This window comes from Heteronotia binoei, chromosome 19 (genome assembly GCF_032191835.1).
Source record: "Heteronotia binoei isolate CCM8104 ecotype False Entrance Well chromosome 19, APGP_CSIRO_Hbin_v1, whole genome shotgun sequence".
Lineage (NCBI taxonomy): Eukaryota > Metazoa > Chordata > Lepidosauria > Squamata > Gekkonidae > Heteronotia > Heteronotia binoei.
Genome location: NC_083241.1, coordinates 24,085,084 through 24,102,745, shown reverse-complemented (window position 1 = coordinate 24,102,745; position 17,662 = coordinate 24,085,084). Strand labels below are relative to the sequence as shown.

The 17,662-nt window shown below is 46.1% G+C and overlaps 1 protein-coding gene across 1 annotated transcript in view; it reads right to left on the bottom strand.

Moving 5' to 3' along the window:
- The window catches only part of LOC132587555 (NAD(P) transhydrogenase, mitochondrial-like), a 108,238-nt gene extending 91,380 nt beyond the window's left edge, over positions 1–16,858 (bottom strand). The window contains exons 1-2 of the mRNA XM_060259844.1: positions 16,757–16,858; positions 14,525–14,709 (exon numbers count right to left, since the gene is read on the bottom strand). Of these exons, the coding sequence (XP_060115827.1) occupies positions 14,525–14,663 (139 nt within the window). The 5' untranslated portion in view covers positions 14,664–14,709; positions 16,757–16,858. The remainder of the gene's footprint in view (positions 1–14,524; positions 14,710–16,756) is intronic.
- Positions 16,859–17,662: the final 804 nt, after the last annotated feature.

Sequence of the window (17,662 nt, the reverse complement as noted above, 5' to 3'; positions counted from 1 at the left end):
GAGCTGCCTGAGAACAAATACCATGTCGGTGGTGCTCCTGTTAGCTCTGAAGCCGCACTGGCTCTCTGGGAAGAGTTCTTCTGCAATGGTGGGCACCAGTCTGTTCAGGAGTATTCTGGCAAGGATTTTGCTTGCGATGGAGAGCAGGGTTATTCCCCCGGTAGTTGGTGCGACCGAATGTCCAGCGGTATAACCGGATGGGCAGGCTGGGCTCACCAACCTCGCCAGCCAAGAGAAGGAAAACTCTAACATCAAACCCAGGCAGATAGAACTCGTTAATGTAACACCTACCACCTGGAGGACTCGCTGCCGGCGTCCCGGCTTACTGGGCCATGGCAGATGACCCCAAGGTGAAAGGGTGGAGCCAGTACCGTGCACACTGTGCTTCACCTAAAAATTCCTCTGCGCAGGCCTGAAGGGCATATCCACATCCACAACCCACAGCACACCAAGTCCTGCAGCGATGGGCAAGGGGCGAAACGGCAGGTGGAAGATGCCACTGGAAGCCGCAGTCTCGATCCTGCATGTAGGCGGTTCAGGGTATTGGTCGCCTGATGCTGACCCGGAGATGAAAACATTTTTCGGCAGCACCCTGAACAACCAAGCAGCCTTATCTAGGGACAGCACTGCTTGCTCCACACGGAGAGGGGCGTAGAAAAGGTGGGCTAAACAAAGCTCGTCTCCCCCACCCCAATTGGCTAACCGCGGTCAACGGGCATCCTTACTTGCGGTCAAAAAATAACAACAAAGAAAAGGCATGCACCTGCCTCACAAAGTGTGCAAAGACTAAAGCTTGTGTGTTGGAACATCAGAACCATGCTTGACACAGTAGACTGTGGTCGCCCCGAACGACGCTCTGCTCTAGTTGCTCACGAACTTCTCAGGTTGAATATTGACATAGCAGCTCTCAGTGAGGTCCATTTCCCTGAGGAAGGTAGTCTTCAAGCACATGGTGCTGGCTATACCCTCTACTGGTCGGGTAAGTCAAAGGCTGAGAGCCGCCTTTCTGGCGTCGGCTTCATGGTCAGGAACTCCATTGCCTCTAAACTCGAAAACCTGCCAACAGGTCACTCAGATCGCATCATGTCCATGCGCCTCCCACTTCAAAACAAGCAACATGCAACACTCTTCAGTGTGTATGCCCCAACCCTTCAAGCAGATCCTGCAGAAAAGAACAAGTTCTATGCTGATCTACACAACCTCGTACGGAAGACCCCTACAGAGGACAAGGTGATCATCCTTGGTGACTTCAATGCCAGAGTAGGTAAAGACTCGGAAGCCTGGAAAGGAGTACTTGGCAAACACGGCATTGGCAACTGCAATGATAATGGGCGCCTCCTGCTAGAATTCTGCACGGAGCACCAGCTCACCATCACCAACACTATCTTTCAGCAGAAGAACAGCCTGAAGACAACCTGGATGCACCCACGATCCAAGCACTGGCACCTTATCGACTACATTCTGGTGCGCCAGAGAGACCTTCGAGATGTCTTACACACCCGAGTAATGCCCAGAGCAGAATGTCATACGGATCATCGTCTTGTACGCTGCAATCTCCGTCTTCACTTTAAACCCACACCCAGGAGAGGAAGTATCCCTCGGAGGAAGCTTCAGGTTGGCAGCCTTCAGTCAGCCAAAGTTAAAGCTGCCTTCCAGGCAAAACTCCAGTCAAGAATTGAGGACCCCAGTTGCCCCACAGACCCTTCTCCAGAAGCACTCTGGGAACACCTAAAAACTACCATCCTGTTGATCTCTGAAGAAGTCCTCGGGTTCTCCACAAGGAAGAACAAGGACTGGTTTGACGAGAACAATCAAGAGATCCAAGAATTACTAGCGAAAAAGAGATCTGCCTACCAAGCAGATCTTGCTCAGCCCTCCTGTCCCGGGAAAAAAGCAATCTTTTGCGCTGCATGTAGCAACCTCCAGCGCAAGCTTCGAGACATTCAGAACGAGTGGTGGACCAAGCTTGCAGAAAGAACCCAGCTGTGTGCAGACACTGGTGATTTAAGAGGGTTCTACGAAGCCCTGAAGGCAGTATATGGTCCATCATATCAGGCTCAGAGTCCCTTGCGTAGTGCAGACGGCCAAGTGCTCCTCACAGACAAGGCATCCATACTGAACCGGTGGTCGGAGTATTTTCAGGTTCTCTTCAGTGCCAACCGCGTAGTTCAAGATTCAGCAATCCACCTCACCCCACTTCAACCGGTGAAAACAGAGTTGGATGAGATCCCCACCCTAGAAGAGACTGTTAAAGCCATCAAGCAACTGAAAAGTGGCAAGGCAGCGGGAGTTGATGGAATCCCACCAGAGAGCTGAAAGCATGGGGGCACAGTACTACATAGCACACTTCACAAAGTACTTGTCACCTGCTGGGAACAAGGCAAACTACCACAGGACTTTCGCGATGCAATCATCATCACTCTACACAAGAACAAAGGGGAAAAGTCAGACTGCTCATATATATATATATATATATATATATATATATATATATATATATATATATATATATATATACACGTTTTTATATATATATAATTATATTATAATACATATTATATTATGTTTTATATATATATATATATATATATATATATATATATATATATATATATATATATATATATATATATATATATATATATATATATGTTTTATATATACATGTTTTTACACACACACACACACACACACACACACATATATATATATGACCCGACATGGCTTGGCCCAACCTGACAAGGTCCGGTCCAGCAAAGTCTCATTTATGTCAGATCCAGCCTTCATACCAAATGAGTCTGACATTCCTGATTTAAAGTGTTTCCCAAAAATTAGTATACTGAAGTCCACCAACCACAAAGCCAGATGAGGAAGTTGCCTAAAATGTAGCAAATCTGAAGCATTTCTATGCACACTTCTAACCCCAGCAAAACAGAATCAAAGTTCCTGAGAGTCTCTGCAGTAGAAATGTAAGATGGCCGGGGGGGGGGCATTTTGCCAGTCCAGCAGAACCAGTGTAATGTGCCCTGAGACGTACCTGAAGCCCAAACCCAAACCAGAGTGCAGTGACATATGTAGACATGATGACTTGAAGCCCTGCTGAGACCACCCAAGACCCAAACTCAAAAGCATGTAATGATGCATGCAGAGACCTTTGTAGATGTAGTTAAGCCCTGAGTCCACCTTAGACCCAAACCAATGTACAATGATGCAGGCAGACAAGGCTTTTTTTTTTTTTTTTTAGCAGGAATGCACAGCAACGCCATTCCGGCTGGTTTGGAGTAAGGGGGCATGGCATAATATTCAAATGAGTTCCTGCTGTGTGAAACAATGGTGAAGCCAGGGGTGTGGCCTAATATGCAAATAGGTTCCTGCTGGGCTTTTTCTATCCCAAAAAGCTCTGCATGTAGATGTGGTAGCTCCAAGCCTTGAGAGCTATGTAAATGTGGTGGCTCCAACCCTGACATCCAAAACCCAAAGTGTGCAATGACATATGTAAACACTGTGGCTCCAAGCCCTGAAATGTATGGAGACATGGTGGCTTGAAGTTCCAAGTCTGCCACAACACCCAAGCCCCAAATGGTGCCACAACACATGTAGATCTGGTAGCTTGAATCTCTGAAACATATGTAGACATGGTAGTTAAGGTCCTGGACCCACCCATGGTACCCAAACCAGCATGCAACAATGCATGTAGACATGGTGGCTCAAAGCACTGAGACGTATGTAGATGTGGTGACTCAAAACCCCAGGTCCACTCCTGACACCCAACCCCCAAAGTGTGCAACGACGCATACCAACATGGTAGCTTGAAACCCTGAGATGTATGTAGACATGGTGGCTTAAAGCCCTGAATCCACTGCTGACACCCAATCCCCAAATGGTGCAACAACATATGCAGATGTGTTGTCTTGCAGCCCCAAGTTCATCCTTGACACCCAACCCCCAAAGTGTGCAACACTCACAGCTCTCCCACCCCGTCTGTGTTCAAAGGACAGACGGAAAGGCAGACACCCTCAGAGTCTTAAAGGGACTCCCCAAAGTACTTTCACAACAGCTGGGAGAGTTCTCAGCTGACACACAAGCTAAAGCCTACGCACTCAGGCACTGCAGAGCACACCCTCTAACAGGAGACTATTCTTTTACTCTGCAACTGAGTCTGCACCCATCTATTGGGGTGAATTCTTCTACTCTGCAGATAAATGGAGACACGTAAAGAGTTGGCAGGGCCACCCCTCAAGTCTAAAAAGAGAAAGGGTAGAAAGGCAGACCAGGCATCCCAAAATAATCCCACATCAGTTTGGAATTATAATTGTCATTAAAAAACTTTACTCCCATCATACTTTTAAAAATTACTTTCTCTTATGTTGCTACAGTGGCATAATGAAGATTTCCATCTGTCTGCTTTATGTGTTTTGGCTATTTTCCCATTTTTTTTTGTGGGGAAAATATCAGAAAGTTTGTCAAATCCTAGAGTCCAGCAAAATTCTCAGGGGCTTTGAACAATGGATTGGGGGTGGGTGGGTAAGAAAGAAAATTTAGAGGTTCCAGAGTTCTGCTCCTGTGAGCTCCTGCCCAAAATGAGGCCTGGAGCTTCGAGAGAAAATTAATAAAGACAGAGGCTGAGAGAGATTTGATCACACTAGGAAACATAGACAGAAACATGAGATTTAAGAGAAAATAATGAGCTGAATTTGTGACAAAAATGCCACCTCAGTTACCCTTCAGTTAGTAAAGCTTTAAAAGTTCATCCCCATCCAATCATATCTCTTTTTCCCTAAAGTCTCCATCTTGCACCTTCCTTTCTAGGAAGGAGGCTGCAACCCATTTGTACTTTTAGGCTGTGATCACACACACTCCATAATGCACTTTCAGTCCACTTTCAGTGCACTCTGCAGCTGGATTTTGCCAGTTCACACAGTACAATCCAGCTGGAAAGTGCATTGAAAGTGGATTTAAAGTGCATTATTTAGTGTGTGTGATCACAGCCTTAGTTGTCCTTTTTTGTACATTCCCCAGATCGACTCTTTTTCAGATACCCTTGCTCCTTTCTGTTGTGCATCCCTTTGCAATTGCTGAGAATTTGGATCCCAAATGCTGAAGAAAGTGCCATGTGATATTTTCCCTGCTTGTGTTGTATAATTAGGATGTCAACGTGACATTTGCAGTAATCTCCTCTGACTGTCTGAAATCAGTTCGTTTATACACAGTGTTGTCCAACATTTCTCAACTACAAATCCACCAACGCATATTTCCAAACCTGGCTTTTTAGCAATTAAACTGCTACAAGTTGACTTTTGCTTTGCTTACTTTATCTCATTGGGCAATCATTTTCTGGAACACACTAAAATAAAGCTAAACTACTGTTTCTGTAAGCATAAACTAAACAATATTTAATATGCCATTGTTTCCTTGAGGTTTTTTTTTTTTAAATACAACTGAAACAAGTAAAGTGGGCAGGCAGGAGGCAACAGAAATCAAAGTTGCAGATTAAGTCTTAAATTTCATGTGATGCTCAGCTGTGATAGTTTTTTCTTTCTACTAATGTGGTGGGGAGCATTTCAGTGAAAAGTAGCCTGTAAAGTAGGCTGTAATTGAGAGCAGGAAGAGCAACTGAGGGTCGGGGCTGCTAGCTTTCCCTTTCCATCATTTGCTTAAATCATGGCTTTCGTAGAAAATGCCCAGCAGGAACTCATTTGCATATTAGACCACAAGTATTTACATCCTCTTTTAGTTAGCATGGTTGATTGTTCTGATGCACTTAAGGTCTATAGACTTTTGAGCGATACTTCATCTAGTGTCACTGAGAAAGTGGTTAAGTCTCTTTACTCTGTTTTAAAGGCACGTCAGAGGAGCTCATAGAAACAGTTTATGTTTATGCTTATTCTGATGTATGTGTACGCAATCGTTCCATTTTATCTCTTTTAACCAATTTGTTCTGATATACGTATCTATATATTTTATGCCAATAAAGGATAACTTGACTTGACTAGCATATTAGGCCACACCCCCTGATGGTATCATTATTTTACACAAAAAGCCCAGCGGGAACTTATTTGCATATTAGGCCACACCCCTGACACCAAGCCAGCCGGAACTGTGTTCCTATGCATTCCGACTCCAAAAAAAGCCTTGGCTTAAATTCCTCTTACCCAACTTCTTTCCTATGAGGGGGGAGACAGGAGTTCCCTGGATCTTTTCTCCCACAAAGGGGAGTGGGGGGTGGAAATCAGCTGAAGTGTGTAATTTTTGAGCCGAGAAATGGCAGGATAGGAAATATTAAGCAGTTCCTGCCTCCCACCATATTTTAATGTTTTAATATTTTAATATTTTAGCTATTTCTCTCTCTGTCTTTTTAAAAAAGTTATGAATAATATGGGGACAGAACCATGTCATATGCTGTTTATGTCAAGTCTGCAGATTCAATAACAAGTCGAACTAGTTTATTGATGCTGGTTACTTGCGGCCTTGGCCAGAGCTTGAAAAGACTGAAGACCGTATAATAGATACATTACATATAAGGAACACTTCAAAGGGATTCCTACGGGCCGGGAAATCTAGCAAAGGGAACATTCACACATAGAGGTTATTAATACATTCTCATGTTGATTAGAGGTCCACGGCCTTGGTACTCCCAGGCTTCCTGTCTCCCCCGAGCCTGAGCTGAGAAGGTTCAGATAAGATTTTCACACATCACCATTTCAAAGCAGGGACATTCTCTACGGAAGGGAGGGGGGAACAGGGGAGAGTTAGCTAGCAGCATTTGGTTACACTTTGGTTCTACCCAGCATGCTCTTTGAGTGAGCCAGAGTTAAAGCCAGACTTGACATACTGCCCCCCCCAAGCCGCCTCTACCGCCCTGGTAAAACATTTCTGATGGAACTTCTTGATCAAATCGGAGGCCAATATATCTTTTTCTGCCACCCATTCATTTTCGCTGGAGGGGAAGTGTTTCCATTTTATCAGATAATACAAGACCCCCCTTTTGACCCTAGAGTCCAGGATTTCTTGGACTTCGTGATGGTTCTGGTTCCCAATCAAGACGGGCTGGAGGGCTGGTGCTTGAGGGTGCCAGACCGAAGCCCCGGGGTCTCGACGAAGTAAGCTGCAATGAAATACAGGATGCACTTTACTAAACATTTTTGGTAGCTCTAGCTCCACCATTACTTGATTTATCACCCTTGAGATTCTGAACGGCCCCAAGAACTTGTATGCTAGTTTCTTCGAGGGTTGGCTAAGCGGCAGGTTCTTAGTGGATACAAATACTGAGTCCCCTATTTTGAAGTCCCAGGCTGGGACATGTGACTTGTCATATTGTTTTTTGTAAGCTTCTTTAGCCACTTCTAAGTTTTTTTGGATTGCTTTCCAACTCTCGCTTGGCCGTCGCCATCACTGTTCGAATGGGGTCGATTCCGGGGAGGGGTCCCCCCTGGGCAGGAGTGGCATGGACGGTGTATCCGTGGACGGTGGAGAAAGGGGATGCCTTGGTGGAACTGTGCAGGGCGGCCAATATATGTCCCTCAGGGCAGCCAGAGCCCACGTCTCCTGGAGGGGGTCCTCGTATTGGGCCAGTAGAGCCTGGAGGAAAGTCTGCACATAGTCCAGCTCCAGGCTCATGGCCTCGTATAGACTTACGTACCACCTCTTCGCAGCCCCTTTCAACTTCGACCCCAGGTAGTCAACTCTGCTGAACTCATCCAGGAAGGTGTTCCCCCAGTAGTACATGTAGCTGTTAGCCTGAATGGCGAAGTACTCCACCTCCTCCGGGTCCCTGTCGAAGGTGGCATCCAACTCCCTGCCCCTACCCCCATCTCTCGGGGCAGGGGCCACCGGAGCACCCGGCCGGGGTGCTTGCCCCGCCGCCGGTGCTCGGGGCGGGGCCACCAGTGGCCGTGCCTGTGGAGGTTGCGGGGGCCCCCGTGGCCCGGTTAGGCCCATGGCACGGGAGATTTGGGCGGTCATAGCCTGCATCTCGTCTTTCAGGCCCTTGTTCATCCCATCCACTTCCTTTCGGATCATGGCCCGGAACTTGCGGGTATCTTCCTCAGGCATGTCTTTCGGCAGCGGCTCCTCTCCCTCTTTTTCTTTACCCTTGGGATTTTCTCCCTGCCCTTGGGTCTCGAGGGCAGCCTCTGCTTCGCCCGACTCCATGGAACCTGGGTTGGTGGGTTCCGCCTCAGCCAACCGCACCCTTCTCATATGGTGGGTCAGGATCGCATCCCTCCAAGCAGGCACCTCGTCCATGGTGGTGGTTGAGGTCCACGGGCGATACTGCTGGGGGGTGATCAGGAGCTGAAAGGTCGGAGGGGAAACCGCGGCTCGCCTGGCGTTTATTACGTGCCAAGGTGCCGCCGGCTCTTCCTCCAGGTAGGAAAGTTCTCCGTCTCCTGGAATCTCTTCAGCCATCAGGTTACAAAGTTGCCAGGACGGATGAGTTCCAAAGGGAGTCTTTTCAAAATGTCAAGTCTGCAGATTCAATAACGAGTCGATGTAGATACAAAGAACTAGTTTATTGATGCTGGTTACTTGCGGCCTTGGCCAGAGCTTGAAAAGACTGAAGACCGTATAATAGATACATTACATATAAGGAACACTTCAAAGGGATTGCTACGGGCTGGGGAATCTAGCAAAGGGAACATTAGTAACATAGATGTTACTAATACATTCTCATGTTGATTAGAGGCCCACGGCCTTGTACTCCCAGGCTTCCTGTCTCCCCTGAGCCTGAGCTGAGAAGGTTCAGATAAGACTTTTCACACATCACCATTTCAAAGCAGGGACACTCTCTATGGAAGGGAGGGGGGGACAGGGGAGAGTTAGCTAGCAGCATTTGGTTACACTTTGGTTCTACCCAACATGCTCTTTGAGTGAGCCAGAGTTAAAGCCAGACTTGACAGTTTAATCATAAACTGAGCAGGGGGCTGCTGGACTGCAGGACCACCTCTTAAAAGCTTCTTATTCAGAGAAATGCCTGCACTTATATAGTCAAGACAGAAGCATCTCTCTCCATGCTGGGAACCAATATTCGATTATGCTATGAATCCCATCAGGTAGTCTTCTAAACTGTCTACCTTAATTGGTGTGTGCTAAAGATTTTACCTAAGAGCACCATGGCGCAGAGTGGCAAAGCTGCAGTACTGCAGTCTGAGCTCCCTGCTCACAACCTGAATTCAATCCCGGCGGAAGCTGGGTACAATAGCCGGCTCAAGGTTGACTCAGCCTTCCATCCTTCCAGGGTGGGTAAAATGAGTACCCAGCTTGCTGGAGGGAAAGTGTAAATGACTGGGGAAGGCAATGGCAAACCACCCTGTAAAAAGTCCACCGTGAAAATGTTGTGATGCAATATCACCTCAGAATCGGAAACGACCGGTGCCTACACAGGGGACCACCTTTACCTTTTAAAAAGATTTTACCATTTATAGTTCAGCTATTACATCTTTTTAAATCCAGGGTTTTAAAAAAATAACAAAGGGGAGTTTCCCTAACAGCTTTCAGACAATACAGGATATCTCAATGATCCTCACAGATTTTGCAATGCGTGATGAGTCTATTTCATTTTGCCCCTGCTTGTATGATGCAAGCTAAAGCAAGGGGAAAGGGGTTCACCCCATGAACTTCATAGCTGCCGTTCTAACAAAAGAGGGCATTTCAGCAGGAAATTCCCCTCCCATTATAGTGTTCAGAGACACCGACTTGGTGCTCTCTTCTCCCTTCTTTCACAACAGTAGGACAGCCCTGATAGTGGACTCTGGAGACCTCCTACAAGGAGCAAAGGGATTGATCACATTATTCATCTTGCTTTCCTTAAGAGTAAACAGACTTATTTTGTGCCACAAACCATAATTTGAAAAATCTGCAGGCACACCCTTGGGTCTGACCTTGAAAGGTAATGGCTTCCAGCATTCTTTCCAAGATATGTGAACCAGTTGCTAATGAGAAACAGAGAACAGCATTTTTTTTTTCTTAAAGGCATTAATCCCCTGTGGCAGGCTACAGGTGGGAAAGAGGCACTGGCCCTTAAAAAGAGCCTCTTGCAACAGAATACCAGCTACCTGAATTGGCAGATGGGCCACTGCTGTGCTCTGACCATGGGAAAAGAAAAGCTGCAGTAGAGACAGTGGGGTGGGAATAAGCAGTGGGAGAAAATGAATTAAATCAACTGGGGAGAGGCCTGGACCTCCCTGGACGCTGAAAGGGCGAGATACTCTGCAATCTTAACCAAGAAAAATTTCAGAAAACCATTCATAGGTGGGCCTTTTGGCAAATGTTTCCCTGACCTGAGCGCAAAGGAAATGCCAAGCTGAGGCCTAACAGTTCTTGATCTCTTTGCCCTCCAGTGCAGGCACAGGGATGCCAGCCTGCAGGAGAGACTTGGGGATCTCCCAGAATTACAACTCACCTGCAGCCTACAGAGATTTTTGAGGGTGGAGCCTGGGGAGTAGGGATGCCAGCCTCCAGGTGGGACCTGGAGATCCCCTGGAATTACAACTCATCTCCAGAATATAGAGATCAGATTCCCTGGAGAACAGTTATGCTTTGGAGGGTGGACTCTCTGGCATTGTACCCTACTGAGGTCCCTATCTTCTCCAAGCTCCATCCCCAAATCTCCAGGAGTCAGTCCCGGATCAAACCCTGTGGGGACCCCTAGGCAGTCAAAATCTTAGGGGGCTCCTCACAGATTATATCAGAGTCAGAGCCCTGCTGCAGCCACCTTCTCAAAAGCCCCTTTGACGAAGCTGAGGAAGAAGAAGAGAGAGAGGCAAACTTGGCAATGACGCCAGCAGCAGCCACACCAGGCAAGTTGGGCAAAGAGCGGCTCAGTTGCTGGCTACACATGCAGGTTGGGAAGGCTGCAAGCAGGGGGGAAGCCGTGTGGGGGGAGTTGGCTCAGGGATCCTAAAGGCTTGGGGCCCATAGGACAGCACCTACTTGGCCTAATTGTTAATCCAGCCCTGCCAGGAGTTTCCCAACTTGGATCTGGTAACCCTACAACTCATCCCCTGCTGGTAGCCAGAAGGGAACCTTGCAAACTTACTGGGGAGGGTGGGATTTGGGGAGAGGAGGGACTTCAGCAGGGTATGATAGGCTTCCCAATCCCCAGGTCCCAGCGGGGATCCCCTGGTTTTACAGGCTTCCCCCCTCCCCCAGCCAGCTGGCCAGCGGGGGAATCTCCACCCCCACAGCCATTATGCACCTCCAGGAACGATTCCCATAGGGAATGATGGGGAATTGATCTGCGGGTGTCAGGGGCTCTGGGGGGAGGGCTGTTTTTTGAGGTAGAGGTGCCAAATTTTCTGTATCGCATCTAGTGCCTCTCCCCAAAATACCTCCCAAGTTTCAAAAGGATTGGACCAGGGGATCTAATTCTATGAACCCCAAAAGAAGGTGCCCCTATCCTTCATTATTTTCTATGGAAGGAAGGCATTCTAAAAGGTGTGCTGTCCCTTTAAATGTGATGGCCAGAACTCCCTTGGAGTTCAATGATGCTTGTCACACCCTTGCTCCTGGCTCTGCCCCCAATGTCTCCTGGCTCCACCCCCAAAGTCCCCAGATATTTCTTGAATTGGACTTGGCAACCCTAGGGTATGATGCTATCGTGTCCACTTGCAAAATAGCCATTTTCTCCAGGGGAACGGATCTCTGTTGTCTGGAGACCAGCTGTAATTCTGGGAAATCTCCAGCTAGCACTTGGAGGTTGATCATCCAAGTTATGGCTATGAGGACATGCTTCCAAATGCATAGGCAAGGCCTTGCTGGAATTGGCTTAATTTCGCATAGTCGGTGGTGACTTCAGTGTCCTGCACAGAGCCCTTCCCCTATGATTAGCAAAACAGTCAGCGCTGAACAGTAAATAATGCAAGTGAAAAGAAATCATGACAATTCATGGGGGGGGGGTGCATTATTGCATCACAGGATCTTGCCTTTTCCTGGTACTTGAAATAAAAGAAACCCCAGCCCTCTGAAGAACACACAGCCCTATCTGTTTGAAATAAATACATCAGACCAGCTACACATCTTGCCTCATGCTTGAGGCTGAACAGATGACAAGAGGGCCCCAAAGGTTCACCTGCCTTCTAAAAGCAGAGCTGCAGAAAACCCCCTTCCCATGAGGTTGCCATATCATTTGGCAGCAGAACACTCAGAGAATGGCTTCCCAATAAAACAATATAAATGTTCCTTTGATGTTAGCTTTGGCAGCCTCTCTCCTGTATGTTTCATTATGCGCCATGCTATCAGAAGGAAACTCACAACTGATAACCTGTGCAATGTCCAGGGTTGGCTGGGAGAGGCACAGGCTACATTCCCACCCCCTCCCTGTGTTGGTTAAAGCTTTATGAAGATAGAAATTATTGTACATTCTTAACAGGACACTCACACCATGTGTGTGCTTGCACATGAAAACTCTTTCCTTGAATAAAACTTGGTTAGTCTTAAAGGTGCCACTGGACTCAAACTTTGTCCAGGTGTACGTGTTTTTGTTCTGTAGCTGTAGGTTACTTTGCTGTATTGAATTTAATGCAATTCTAAGTCCCCTTCTAAGTCATCAAAGTCAATGGATTTAGAAAGCTGTTAATTCTTCTTAGGACTGCACTGTTTTGTTCATCTTTCTGAAATAGTATGGTGCATATGCCCTGACCTTTAGGGTTGCCAGTCCCCAGCTGGGGGCAGGGGATCCCCAGTATGCAGACCCTCCCCCCACTTCAGGGCTATCAGAAAGCATGGGTGATGGTGCTGAATGTCCGCTGGGCACTCCATTATACCCTATGGAGACTGCTCCTATAGGGTATAATGGAGCACCAATCTGTAAGTATCTGGAGCTTGGGGGGGGGGCTATTTTTTTAATAGAGGCACCGAATTTTCAGCATAGCATCTAATTCCTCTCCTCAACATGCCCCGCCCCCAGTTTAAAAAAGACTGGACTGGGGGTCCAATTCTATGAGCCCAAGAGAAGGTGTCCCCATCCATTATTTCCAATGAAGGGAAGGCATTTAAAAGGAGAGTGGTCCCTTTAAATGTGATGGCTAGAGCTCCCTTTGGAGTTCATTCATACTTGTCACAGCCTTGCTCCTGGCTCCACCCCCAAAGTTCCTATGTCGAACCTAGCAGCCCCATGGATAGCTCAAGCTGGCCTCATCATGTCCATTTTCAGAAGCTAAGCAGGTTCAGCCTTGTTTAGTATTTGCATGGGAGTTCACCAAGGAATGCCAAACCACTTCTGAACGTATCTTGCCTCAAAAACCTTAATAGTTCACCAAAAGTTATCTCTGACTTGACAGCACTTTCAAAGTTTTCCCCCTAACAATGCTGCTATTGAAGTATTGGGAGGGTCTTCCTTAAATATGTCAAGAATTGCTCAGTCTTTTAACCAGTCCTACTGCCTAATCCTTATGCATTTTTAACTCACAAGTAAACTCTGCCGTATTCAACAGGACATACTTTAGGTAAGAGCGTACAATTTTGTCCTAAACTAGCTAAGCTGTAGTGTGATCAGAAATACCCCCAAAAAGAGACTATACAATACTATTCCTATTTCAATCCATTGCAAAAGATTCTTTTAAATAAACTTTGGAATGGGCAGCCTAGAAAAGTGAGGAGGACATAACCCTCAGGAGAAAAATATAAGATGAAATTATGAAAAAGGCCTTCAGAAATTGACTAGTGGTTGGGACAATTATTTGAACCTACTGTTAGTTTTAATGTTTATGGTAATATTAGGAAAAGGCTTTGAGAATATGTGTAATGTGTGTTTGCGCGTGTGTGTAAAATTTAAGTGAGGATAATACATGCTGAGCTGACTGCTCTCTTTCACTGGGCAGAGAGACACCTACATCTTCTGATTCCACCAGTTCCTTTGTCCAGATTCTACTGCTACTGGTTGAGGGGTTCTTTCCTACATCCAAGTGAGAATACCAGCCTATATCTGTGGTACTACCAGTTTGCCATAAAAACTACCTGTTGGACACCTCAAAAGCTGTGGTGATACTGAGCCCAAGCAGTAATAATGTCCCCTCATCCCTTAAGTGGTAACAAGAGTTGTGTCAGGCACGGTTGATGTTAAAAACATCAGAAATGTGGCAAAGATAAGAGCAGGCATTCTCTCATTTGGAATCTGATAGTGCAATCCTATGCAGAGTTATTCCAGTCTAAGCCCCCTGATTTCCCCTTTCCATAGGATTGTACTGTGAATCGCTCAAGAAAGAGAAAAAATGGCCAAGATCATGGTGGGAAAAATAAATATTTTACAACACAACGCCTTGTAGAATGGAGGGAGAAGCTGTAGAAGTTAAGGGAGGCTGCAGAGAGATAGTACTGGCATTAGCAATGAAGGTATGAACTGAACAAGCACATCATTTTAAAAAAAAAAAATGCACTGTCCAGTCCATTCATCCCTGTTGACATGGTACCATTGATCTCAATGGTGAGTTATTTCTGTCTTACAAAGGATGGTGATTCTGTTCTAGACCAATAGTCAATCTTCCCCTGCAGGAGAAAGAAGCATTTCTACTATGTTTCTACTCTGTACCTTTTGCTGTTTGTTCACTCCATAAAGTAAGAAAAGTTTTAAAAGAGCGTTGTCCAGCTGATGGTTGAAACGTCCTAGCATTTATGGTGAGAAGGGAGGGCAGCGACCAGCTAGTAAGGCATCGTGCCAAACCTGCCATCCTCCACAGTTCCAATAACAAAGCCCTTGATGTTGGTCCAGTTGCCCTGTAAGTATAAAATATGGTTTCATTAGAATCACTTGGGTCGATGTATTCAATTTGCATGATGCAGCAAGAACCGTAAAATCACAAGTGTTTGAGAGTCACTCTGCAAATATGTGCATCTATGAAATTGTCATATGTTGAAGCAGAGTAGTGAGGTTTGATTCCAGAAGTAGAAGCCACAAACAGTTGGCCAGCCTGAAAAGGCTGACATGTGATGAACTCTCCACTAATTTTTGTCAGAGTTTTTCATAGTCTCCGAGACCCATCTTCCAACTGGCTTGAGAACAATATCCAGGACTTTCACAAACTAATTATGGAAGTGGAAGCTGAAGAGTTTCTTGGGCTTTTGCCAGATGTGATATATTCCAAATTACAAACAAATTGGGCACATGGCCTGTAGTTAAATTTTTATTCTAAAGGTCAGCATACTGATTTTTCTGCAAAGGATCCAAATGCAGAAATTCTCACAACACAAAAAAATCATTGCATGCAAAGGAATTATGCCAGAAGAGTGTTGTGAAGCCCCCCCACCTCCTTTTTGGAAATCGCCTGAAGTTTCAAGTGGATACAAGTATGAAATGAAAGCATTGAATTTCCAAAGAAAAAAATTATCTCTAAGTTAAAATCTCTACTATGGCTGGAAAAAGACAGCAAGTTTTAAAATGGTTCCAGCCTCCGTGGCAGTGTGCAAATGTTATGGAAGCAGATGATGACCCCCAACTTCCTCTTCTATATGGATGAAATGTTCATTGAGCTTGCTAAGTGAGGTTGTCTTTTTTAAATATATATATTTTATATATATATATATATATATATATATATAAAGGCTTCAAGTAAAGCTTATATAAAGCTTCAAGTAAGACCTCTCAAGGAAACAAAGAGATGCTAGAGGCATCTTCTTAGCAGGGGTGATATGGGGGTATCACTAAATTTAAAGTTGCCAGCCCCCAGTTAACACCTGGAGATCTTTCCCAGAATTACAGCCAACCTCCAGACTTCTAAGATCAGTTTCCCTGGATCAAATCCTTTTGGCAGGTGGACTCTATTCCATTGTGCCCCACTGAGGTCCCTCCCTTCTCTAAAGCCCATTTTTCCCAGGTTCCACCCTCCAATCTCCAGGAATTTCACAACTCTAAACTTTGGTGAAGATCTGGGGATCTGAAAAACTGAACTGAAGGTTCCACCAGCTCTCGCTCACATATCCTTTCCACTCAGTCTCGCTAGCCTTAAGGGCTGGATTATTGTTTAAAAAAAAAAAAAACAACGGCTGAGAGCATGCTGAATTCTGCTGCCAGCACTAAGACTGTCACATACAAGTCCCTATAAATCTCCCACTGCAAGTACCCGCTGGGGTTGCCAGCTCTGGGTTGGAAAATTCTTGGAGATTTCAAGGTAGAGCCTGGAGAGGGCAGGGTTTAGGGAGGGGAAGTAGCTCACCCTCCCAGACAGCCATTTCCTCAAGGGGAACTGATCTCTTGTCATCTGGACAGCAATAATTCCAGGAGAACTTCAGGACCCACCCAGAGGTTGGCAACTCACACTGTGGCTATGATCACAAACACACTAAATAATGCATTTTCAATTCATTTTCAATGCACTTTCCAACTGGATTTTACTGTGTGAACCGGCTAAATCCATTGGAAAGTGGATTGAAAGTGCGTTATTTAGTATGCATGATTGCAGCTTTTATGTTTCAGGGCAGGGGAGTAGCCTTCTACTTGTCTCTACCAACTCAAACTGAGCCCCACCTGTTTCGTTTAAGGATGGGAAGATTCTCTCTCTTTCCCTTTCCCTTTAGTTAAGAGATGTGCTTTAAAGAAAGCTTAGCCTTTCTCCAGGTTTGCATGGGATATTTCAGCCCTCATTTTCACTTTTCACAGCTGTCTGTCTGACAACAGGCCCAGCGCTCTGAAGGCAGAGCAATAGACAGGGGAGCAGATTGCCCTGCATACACAAGGAAAAGAACTTTCAGGATGTGAGGAATAACTAATTAGTCTGGTGAGACACACATACATGTTGGAGAAACAACACATTAACGCGAGACTAACCTGAGACAGGTGTCCTTCGGAGATTTCACCGTCCTCCATGAAACACCAAAGGACAGCCCAGGGGACTGCCGGTTTAATGACCTTCACGTTACCAACTCGCTGGCTGAAGGAAGGAGGGTGTTCATGTGGTCTATAAATAGGTGCCATGTGATCCCACAGCAGGCACATTCCACTGGGCACAGACAGCATGGAGGCTCTGGCAGCAACAGGGCCTGCTGGAAAGCTGCCTGCTGCTCTGACATTTCCGAGTCTCCTTGCCACAATGGGGAGAGTTCAACCTTGTGGCACTTTGCATGAAGAAGGACCAGGCCTTTAGGTGCTGTCCCTAAAGAGGCTGGAGCCCTGAGTGTCTCCATTGAATTAAATAGCACCATAAACTCAAATAAGGAACCAGGGTGGCAGAAAGATGGCCATCCATGGATGAGCAAGCGATAGGGCTGCCAGGTTCAATTCAAGAAATATCTGGGGACTTGGCGGGGGAGCCAGGATACATTGGGGGTACAGCCAGGATACACTGGGAGTGGAGCCAGGAGCTAGGTTGTGACAAGCATATTTGAACACCAAAAGGAGTTCTGGCCATCACATTTAAAGGGACTGCACACCTTTTAAAAATGTCTTCCCTCCATTGGAAATAATGAAGGATAAGGGCACCTTCTTCTGGGGTTCATAGAATTGGACCCCTGGTCCAATCTTTTTGAAACTTGAGGGGGTATTTTGAGAGAGGCACTGGATGCTATGCTGCAAATTTGGTGTCTCTAACTCAAAAAACAGCCCCTCCAGAGCCCCAGATACCCGCAGATCAATTCTCCATTATACCCTACAGGAATCGGTCTCCAGAGGGGATAATGGAGTGCCCAGCAGACATTTCCCTCCCCCCACATTTTCTGAGGACCCTGAAGCGGGGGG